This window comes from Vespula pensylvanica, chromosome 16, assembly GCF_014466175.1.
Source record: "Vespula pensylvanica isolate Volc-1 chromosome 16, ASM1446617v1, whole genome shotgun sequence".
Taxonomy (NCBI): Eukaryota; Metazoa; Arthropoda; class Insecta; order Hymenoptera; family Vespidae; genus Vespula; species Vespula pensylvanica.
Genome location: NC_057700.1, coordinates 1,635,812 through 1,646,307, shown reverse-complemented (window position 1 = coordinate 1,646,307; position 10,496 = coordinate 1,635,812). Strand labels below are relative to the sequence as shown.

The 10,496-nt window shown below is 40.2% G+C and overlaps 1 protein-coding gene across 1 annotated transcript; it reads right to left on the bottom strand.

Annotated features, from left to right (window-relative positions):
- Nucleotides 1-3,085: 3,085 nt before the first annotated feature.
- Nucleotides 3,086-10,280, bottom strand: LOC122634791. The gene is made up of 5 exons (XM_043824083.1): nucleotides 9,010-10,280; nucleotides 8,559-8,689; nucleotides 7,977-8,217; nucleotides 6,960-7,770; nucleotides 3,086-6,882 (listed from the first exon to the last, which is right to left on the bottom strand). The coding sequence occupies exons 1-5, from the start codon at nucleotides 9,815-9,817 to the stop codon at nucleotides 5,595-5,597; spliced, it is 3,279 nt and encodes a 1,092-aa protein (XP_043680018.1). The 5' UTR covers nucleotides 9,818-10,280; the 3' UTR covers nucleotides 3,086-5,594.
- Nucleotides 10,281-10,496: the final 216 nt, after the last annotated feature.

Here is a 10,496-nt window from a genome sequence, read left to right as displayed (position 1 = left end):
GATATCTACGTAAATATACGTATGTAGGTATTATATCGAAGAGTTATTTTTGGTTAACAGTTAACGACGGCATGAATCTTCAAGGCGAAAGAAAAGAGAAGAAGTAAGAACGTCAATTAAACTTTCCAGTCTCTCTTTCTTTTCGTTTCTTCCGTTGATTAACTTTGGGCAAGAGTAAGAGAACGTTTTCGCGAGAACGTTGTTTCACCTTCTACTTACAATCCCGAACGTGTAGCGTCTTCTTTATGCGTTTCCGCGTGAGATGAAATCATTGCGATAATGAAGACTTCTGCTCTGTTTCTTGGCCAGTTCATGGATTATTCGGAAGTAATTCCTGAGTTTGTAGTAGGTAGGTGAGTCTCATCTAACCGTCGACGATGCTCGTAAAGAGCCCCAATTATTTCCGAACGATCGTAATAACGGCTTTATTTGTGGGACAATTTCGCGTCGGAGCTTGGCAAACTTACAACCTAGTCGTTCGGCCATATACCTTTAAAAACAGTAAGAAAGTTTAAACTTTGTATGCATCACGATTGCCGCCGGAAATAAAAATGAAAGACAGATCGAAGAACGAATCCAATTATTCTCGTTTTATCAAAGTATTTTCTCTTATTATCGACGATTAAAATAAAAAAAAAAAAAAAAGAGAGTAAAAAGAAATTTCACCTTTTTTCTTTATAAATTGTTCATAAAATTCACGTAGATATGTGTATATAAATATGTGTGTGTGTGTGTGTGTGTATATTGTTTCTCTTCTTTCGTACAGTATACTTGTAATTATGTTTTATTTTTTTTTTTTTCATCATTAAAGATTATCATCGTATTATCATCTCTTACTTGAGAAATTATTTCAGTATGAATCATCAGTATCACATTTTATTGAATACGTTCTAAAATCGAACCATTTCCCTTAAGAGATACTTGACGTGGTAAGAAGAGAGGATTCTTGAGATCGAATTTCGAGAAAGGACGAGGAAGAATTCAGGCGGGAATTCTCTTGCGACGAAATACGATTCGAAAGACAATGGAACGCTTAAATTCGCAAGAAAATCGTTGGATCGAGGGAAGGTGTTATCGAACTGTTCGATCGAATAGCCCATTATATGCAGATATCGCTGAGGGATATCGAAATTCACTTAAACCGGATATGGTATGACTGTCGTTACTGAAATTAACCGGCGTGTAATCGTTTCGTTGCAAACTGTCGAGACTTGAGACACCTTAAACGGCAGACTCAGAGGTGCGAAATCTGCGTGTTTCTGGGACACTCGCATTACTCTTCGTGACTCGGCTTGCAGGGCAAGGTGCGAAATCCATATTTGGTGGCGCTTCGATAAATCTGCTCGCGAGAAAAGAATTCTCTTCTTACTTTCATCCTCGACATTGTTCTTTTTCTTATTCTCTCTGTTTATTACCAGCTTGCATCGACAAATCGAGTGCATCGATCTTTTTCTTCCTTTCTCATTCGAAAAGAAAAATTTGCAAAGGATATAAGCCGTTTTTTTTTTTTCATTTTATTTTTATTTTTCTTTACTAATACACGCATATGGTATACTTACTTCGATGAAGATTCGATAAAAAAATTTACCCATTTCATTTTATCTCGCTCTTAGAAAACGCATGCTCGAAGATGTCATCCATCAATGCTAACAAAAGTACAGTAAACTCACATCAATGATGACAAAATGATGACTCCAGTAATATGCAGAAACATCCCTTGGATCATTACGGTCGTATAGAAATTCGTAGAAGATTTCAGCTTCCTCCTGTTCGTACCACCTTTATTGAAATCCGCGTACTCACCGAAAGACGTGCTAATGAGCAAGACGAAGCCGCTGATTACAGACCAGCGGAAAGACGGCTGCATCGTAGCCGTAGATCGAGGGAGCCAATGGCGAAACTGCCATTGCCGTTCCGCAAAACGGGTTAAGTGGTAAAAGAGGACCACCTAGCGGGCACTCGCTAAATCCTTTACCTTTTCTTTACCGAAGAAAAAAAAAAAGAGAATAGAAGAGTACTTTTAGTTGGCAGATGTCTTCGAAAGACCAAGAAGACGACGTTGATATTCCGAAGAAAGTGTCATAATCTCGAAGCTTTACCTTTCTGACCAGCTGTCCAATTTACCAAAGCCGCGAGAATTCGCACGTAAATGGAACTCCGAGAACTCTAATGCCTCACCACCCTCAGATAACGTAGCTTAAAGTTTAAGATATGTACGAAAGTAGAATCCTTAAGGGCGGAAGAAGCTTGCAAAGGCGTTGAGAAGGAACTAATTTAATGACCTGTTCGCACGGCTACACTTTTTTGTAAAATTTGAGACTCTTAACCGGGCTGTTGGATTTGTTAAGGAAAGTTTGCAAATGATTGAAAGTGGAAAATGATGAACGTGGAAAAGGTGTTAAGTATTGGCTCAAAGTATTCGAACCACATCGCCGAATCTTTTTTCTTTTCGTATCCTTCTGATATGTATAGCGTATAACTTGTTCTTTATTGCTACTTTATAAACAATTAATCGATAAATCACTATTTTCTAGAGTTAAATACAAATGTTATCATTGTAGTTTTAATTTGTGCTAAAGATTATTTTAGAAAGAGAAGGAGAAAGAGAAAAAGAGAGAGAGAGAGAGAGAGAGAGAGAGAAGAGAGATCATGAATGTCAGAAAAGTAGGAGGAACAATCGGTAGCACTAGTCCATTCAGTCGCCCCATATTCGAGCCCTTCGTTCATTCACACCCGACAATCTTCAAAGACACGAGTCAAGACGCTTTCCTAGTAAGAATAAAATTTCTAGAAAAGGTAGAATCTTTCTCCTAGGAACTTACTACTACCGGTTCGATTTTCAGCACGTGGAAAAAGTTCTTTTAAAACCCTTTTCTACCTCTGCCAATCTATTCGAGAAAGAACCTCTGAAACTCGCCTAGAGTCCATTGAGAAATTCATGGAAAGGTAGGTACAATGGCCGACGTAGAAATTCGCTTTTCTTGTTACTTCGGCTTCCATGTTCCCTTTGGCAACGCCTATCGTCGTGCTTATCTCGACAAATCTTTCTCCTTCTTCTTCTTCTTTTTCTTCCTCTAACTTTTATTTCTATTTCTTCTTCTTCTTCTTCTTCTTCTTTTTCTTGAAGAAAAAAAAATATTAGCAAGTTTCATTTGAGACTAACGTGCAGACCACGGTAGTAGCAGCAATTTCATAGCAAGCATTGACTGCGGTAAGGCGACACTTGGCTCGAATGAATTGGCAGGAAGCCCGCGTCGCTTAACTCCCCCTTTCAATGAGATTATCATCGGTTCTTGGGTCCTCTTCTACGAGACACCGACTTCATTCTCCATTGTCAAGAGCTACTATACGAACGAGTTTCTCGACTATTCCCCGATGCAAATGGCTTCTACGAAAGTCTCGAGGACGTCTCACCGGACTCGTAACGCTTAACTTCGAACAACTTCGACTATGCGATCTCTTGTGGTGATGTAACTGTAGCTGTCTTTAGTAGAAATTTCTTTCATTTTCTTTCTATCTATATTCGAACACTTTCGTTCTAAATTGCAATCGACAAAAAAAAAATCGAGAGAGAAAAAAAAGGATAGCAGCTCTTATCAGTCGTCATTGTAAAATAATATATTACAGATACATTGAAATATATCGTAGTTCTCCGAATTGGAATGAGGAAAAAGGAGAAAAAGGAGAAAAAAGAGAAAAATAGTAGCTATTTAAGTGGCTCTTATTAGCTTTGACGATACTAAACTTTAACGTCGGTATGTCCTGTATTTTACGCATTTGTTTAGAGATTATTAACATACTTTCGTAGATTCATTTGCATAGAAGACGGCACGGCACGTAACAGGGCTCTAATAGATGAGGAACACGAAGTAGGCGGCTCACGATGTTTACCATGAACTCTCTCGCGATTAGCGCATTTAGCGGCTGGTATCAACTGACCGCATAATCATCGTCGTATGAACTGGAATAATGCTTACCGCAAGAGAAAGGGAGAGAGAGAGAGAGAGAGAGAGAGAGAGAGAGAGAGAAACCTCTCTCTTTCTCTCTCTTTCCCCCTCCACTTTCTCTCTCTTTCTCTCTCTTCCATACACATGTTCTCTCGACTAAACGAATTAGTGGTGCATGCAACGATCATTTCTTTTTTCCTTTTTCGTTCGAACGCAGGCGCACCGAGACACTTTCAGATGTTCATGGCTGGTAGGTACGTTGCCCCGTGTACTTATCGATTTGCACACGGTGTCCCACACTTTGATGTTAAATAGCTCGACCTCGCCTAATTAGCTTATTGCTGAAATTAGAATTTACTTGTGCTTCCTTTTCCCTTTGACGTCAGATAACGTTTTTTTCAAGTGATAAGTTTATGATAAAATTATTATAAAACTGCTTGTCGAAATGAGAAGACGATTTAATTTTGTTAAGAATTAAAAATAATGTAATCGTTAAGGTATCTTGTGGCATTAATTCCCAATCTTCGTTATCTTTCTTTCTAAGCGTTCGATTATCAGAAACGAATACACGTCTTGTTTGGGATTAATCGACCTTAAATCTCTGGATAGTCAGGTTCACGCCGTGGACGTGTTAACGAGCACGTTGTCGCAGATAAAATCGAACAAGGTCTCGTGAGCATTCATGAATTATAATTGCTCTGTAATTAATGGGAAGCACGATATTGACAGGTGGTCCAGGCACGTCCCTCTTTCAGCCGTGTCCGGTGTTACGCAGCATCCTCTCTCCTCCAACATTTGACCACTACCATGGACGATTTTTTCGAGACTTAATTATCCCAAGTGTTGTACGTGTAATTACCGTTACCTGGTCGATCGATCTCTTAAAGAATACCAATAAAATGATTTCCAATAAAATAAAAATATGGCAAGTCGATTTAACGATTCTTCTTCTTCTTCTTACAATCATTGTCACGAATATATTGATAAAGGGACTCTCTGGTAACACTTATTCTCTTATTAATTTTATAATTTGCGTATTACAAGGTACATCGAATAATAATGCGGCCTTCAACGCATAAAATACAAAAATCATGAGTATCGTGATCTTGCGCTATTTCATTTAGTTGAAAGTGGATATCGGACTTATTTGTAAATCACACTAGGGTAGTCTACAGAATCGGAGAGAGTTAATATTAGAAGTGAAATACGTTCTAATTGTAAAGTTTTCTTGTTGAATTCTGATCGGAATTTTCATCAATGCACTAGATCGACACGTTGATACATCTACAAAGTTTCTACATGCTTACTTCTTAGATTAGACACACAGAACCTAATTCGGCTTTAACCTTAAAGAGCGAAGAGCTTTGGCATGGAAAAGATTTATTCCCTTAAGTGTATTTTTTTTTTCTTTTCTCTTTTTCTTTTTTTTCCTTTTTTTTTCATTTTTTCTTTTTTTTCTTTTTTCTCTTTTAACCCCTTTCCTCCTTGAAAAAAAAGCGCGACGCGCGTTACAATGCGTGCCGACGAGGGACGACGATTACAGCTAATACCGTATATTGTGTGAGTGTGTATACATCGCCTAAAATTCGATTGATATCGATAAATAACTTAATAAATTCCGTTAATATCACAACACTTGAAACTTTATCACTTGATCTCGTAAATATCGAGGTTACCCTTGCGCCTTCTCGAAGCCGACCAACTACTTTTCGTATGATCATACGATTCTATCGAACGTTTCACATTCTCTCGATATTCATCCTCGTAAGCGTTGAGATACAAGTTCTTTAAGAAGATTTGATTATCTAGCTCGGAGGCTTTGAGAAATCTCTTGGCACGGCTTTGCTGTTGAGCTTCTAGTTCGTTCAGAGTAAATCCCTGAGCGTTGAATCCATCCGCATCCTTGAAAGTTTCTTCCTCTTTGATCTTCGATCCCGCTTGAGGATTAGATGACACCTTCAAAGACAGAAGATTCCTTTTTTGACGAGTAACATTCGTATCTTCCGAAGCATTTCTAATACGTTTGCTACGATGCTTCGGTGCCCCTTCCTTAGCTGGAATCTCATTATTCAAGACCAAATTGTCTTTGGTGGACGTCGTCGACGTTCCGTTTTCATTAAAATCGATATCCGACGTTGGCACCAGGAACGTCGTTGTCTCCGTTACCGAGATCTCCTCCGTTGTGTTTAATTTATTTTCTATGATATGTTTGAAAAATGCATACATCTCGCCAACAGTGAACGCAGTACCATTTCTCACGGTGAACTTATCGATCTTCATTTTTTTAATTAATTCCTCAGTCGCGTTACGTGCTTCCAACATGGACAATTTCTCGGACACGTAACTGTTGACAAAGTCGTAGAAACCTTTGTAATAATTCTTCTTACGTTTCTTCTTATCCTTCGATTTTTTATTCTTCTCACCGTGAGACTGACCGCTCTTCTTTCTAGACTCCTTGCGATTCTGTTTCTCGTTCCATCTCATCGATTTATTATAGAATCTCATGATCCTCTCGAATTCTCTCTTCAGTCTTATAAACTCTCTTTGATTTCTTATTTCGAAAACAGATCGCCCCCTGCCCGATCCATTCTTCCTCGACTCGGTCAAATCAACGTGGAAGAAGTTTTTGCTCATAGCGTTTAACAATTCGTGCATGCTGTTATTGGTGTTATTTTTCGGCTGTCTCGCATCCATGCGTTCTAATTTCTTATAAACCATTCTCAAGAAATCGACGATCTTTTCGTCGCGATTCCACGTTCCGTTACCGTGGTTGGAATGTTTCTTCAATTGCAAGGACGTAGTCGAATTCGTACTATCTTCATTCTCTTTCGAGGATCCATTGAAACCCGCAGGACGTTTCTCGTGATCGCGTGCTTTGATCGATTCCAAATGCAGTAACTTCTTACCGACCTTCCTGAAAAACTCGATAAATTTCCTGCAAAAGATCGAATAAGGTATTTGATATTTAACATCGATGTTCTAAATAGACAAATATTCTCTCGATGATCTTACTTGTAATTAGCCGCAACATCTTCCTCGGTCGCATCAGCTATCGACCTTCGACGTCTGCTCCACCTCAATCTAGGATGCTGACCTAGAATACATTTGGGTAATTCTTTAGGACTCCAATTTCCACCGATACAAGTGGCACCGTTAGGCCCTTCATCGAGTACATAGCCCTTGTTACAGTCGTACATGATCTGCTTATTGTTAACAACCTTCCTAACGTAAGGCCGATAATCGTAAACCCCCATGTTGCCGACCAAATAGACTTTACCATTTTCAATGAAACCAGGAAACGGGCAAAATACTTGAATGCAGGAAGGTATGTCACCGGTCCAATTGCCATATTGACATTCCACGGATATGGAATCATTTAATGGACCACCTCCGATTAATTCGAAACCATCCTTACACTTGAAGACAGCTTTCATACCATGATCCGTTTTGGGAGCTATGGCCATGCCATTTCTTGGTGCTTTTGGCATCCGCTTGCACCTGGCAGGTGAACAACTCGGTACTATCGACCAAGTACCATTGTTGCAAACAACTGCAGTACTGTTCGCTGCGAATTCGTAATTTTGTACGCAAGACACCAATAATTTCTCGCCGTGTTCGACAACGGTAATATTGTTTATGTGATCATTCTCATGGCTAGCCACAGTTATATGTCCATTTTCAATTTGGGGTACAACGCAAGGAGCCAAACATTGTGGCAAAGGATAACGCCACGTACCGTCTATCTGACACACGGAAGAAGCGTTACCTTCGAGTTTCATATAATCGTTGCAACGAAAGATTATGCTCGCACCTAATCCAGTACCTGTCAACATCGACGTATTCTCCCTTAATTATACCGTAGTAAAAATATAACCGTCGAATTTTGTTTTTATTTAAAGATAGATAGATCGAATGGTCCAGCGAACATTTGTGTTACCATAAGAGACACGGTTCAACGAGGAAGAAACGCTTTAACCGAGCGTATGAATATAACGTAGCATATGTGTATAGTGGATATATTCGACTCACCTGCTTCGATATTTTCTATCCAACCGTTATAAAGAACCCCCGGCGAACCGCAATTAATCTCTTGACAGGTGGGCGTTTTTCCTGTCCATTTTCTATCTGCTCCGCAACGTCTGGTCGCCGCTCCCACAACCGAATAACCGTATTTGCACTCATAAGAGACTATGGAGTTATAAGCGTAGGAAGTATAGACAGCTTTTCCATTCTCTGGATTTTCTGGTTTAGGACATTGTACGGAAGTTACCTATAAAAGTTATAATTGTTTTGTTTTTTCGTCCCAATACCCGAAAACGATTGAATAAATTTAATCCTTATCACTCCAAATTTGTTTTTTTTTTTTTTTGGTATTTGCCTTGGTTTGCTACTTGTGTCTGGTATTCGTATCGGCACTTACAACATTTTTATTAACGAATAACTTATCTTGTAAAAATTATCTAACGTAAAAGGATCATAAACGAAAAGATAATAAAAAATTATCTTTCTTTAGCACGTCGAAATCGACAAGGCTCTCCTTTAAGCTTGACTATATAATATTCTTCAAGTGATAAGGGTTAATAAGAGCCGACGAACGTTCGTATTTCTTACTTGAACGCATTGCGGTGACTCTTTAGGCATCCATGAACCATCCGTCAAACAGATCTTTTCAGCTCGACCAACCAATTCGTATTCGTTCGCACAGTGATAGGACACGCGACAATCGTACGTGTAACATTCACCTTAAGAAAACATGTATGGACAAACGATTATCTAGGTTTGAAGGGTAACAATGAGTTAATCGAAAATTAGATGGGCGAGGAATTGGTTTTCTTTTCTTTTTTTTTTTTCATCAGTGAATGAAAATAAAAATTATGAATGGACGTAGAAAAATTACTAATATTGTTAAATGTTTTAAAAGTTGTTTACCAATGATCGGGCAATTTTGAAAATATCAAACCTATTAACATCCTATTCGTTTCAGAAATATTCGTAGAATCTAAAAAATGTCCTCGATTCCTCTGTTTCGTTCAAAAAGAAAATGTATCGAAATGAAACGTACCAGCGTGCCATCCGTTCGCGATGTCCGCCGGTGGACCACAGTTTTGTGGTTCGCAAGTGATGTCAGGACCGAACCAACTAGCTATACCATTCATCATAAGACATTTAGCCTTGCGTGCACCGGTTGTTACATATCCATGATTACAATAATATTGAACCATGCTGTTTAGATCATAAGTCGTTTGTTCGAGCAACGCATTGTGTTGTGCATTTTTTATTTTGGGCGGCTGTGAGCAGAAGGAGTTCTGATCCTTCTTACAGGACGGCGTAGTACCGGTCCAGTGTCCATCGGCACGGCAAGTCCTTTCGGACAAGCCGACGGTGAAGTAATCTGGGTCGCAAGCGTAATTTGCTCGATCACCGAAAAATCGTCCAGTGATGGTCATTACTCCATGTTCGATTTCAGTCAACGGTGGACATTCTCTTTCAGGTTTGATACAGGACATACCACAGGCACCGTCGCATCTACATTTCTTCTTCTTACTTTTGCAATCTTCATCGGTAGAACATTTCCTCAGGCACTTCTGTCCCAAAAGATCAGCTTGGTCCTGATCCCGTGGGCACATAGCGGACGGTGAATTTCTTGGATTCTTATATATACGACCATCGTCATCGATTTCAGGTTTCGGATGATAACTTTCATTGTCGTCGTCGTCATCGTCATCGTCGTCGTCATCCTCCTCGTCGTCCCAATCGTCGTCGTCGTCGTCCGTCGCCTCGACAGCCGTTGCCTGTTGACGTAGCTTCGACTCCGAGGCTAAGAACTGCACGCAGAGGAATAACAGCAGAACTATAGCGCTTGGCTTCATACTTATTTCCTTAATCTTTCGCTAACAAGCAAAGAATAAAAGGCCCTCGGTCGTACACTCGACGCGATCAAAAAACGAACGAAACGAACGACTCGATCGGATCTTTTCTACCCTTTGACAACGTATTCCTCACATGACAACCCTTGATCAATTATTTTTTCACTCCAAGTCCAAATTTAAGCTCGATGACGCGACGATTCCTCCCGCTGCACGACCAACTCGGTCCATCGACGTCGACGTTCCGCGTCAGACGCGTTCGAGTTCAAACAGTCAACGATAGATTTCAAGCTCCCGCGCAACTCGAAGACACCAAGGACGCTCGTCGATTCTCTCACGAGCACGACTATTAATCGAGTCTGCCTCTGTTCGCCGTCCGAGAGGATTAGAACGCTTGCCCGGTCTCCTCTCTCACTCTCTCACTCTCTCTCTCTCTCTCTCTCTCTCTCGCTCTCTCGCTCTCTCCTATTCCCCTTTTTTGCTTTATTGCGCGAGAACTGCGCTCCTGTGCTGTGCCGGGAATTCACGAATATTCGCGCATCTCGCCACGCGCATCCTGCCTGTTCAATACATCTCCCACACTTCCTACAGCTTCCAGCAGATGGCGAGATAGAAGTACGCAACGAAGGGGTGGAAAACAACCCCCTAAGCGACTACTAGCTTCTGCTTGCTGGTCGTCTCT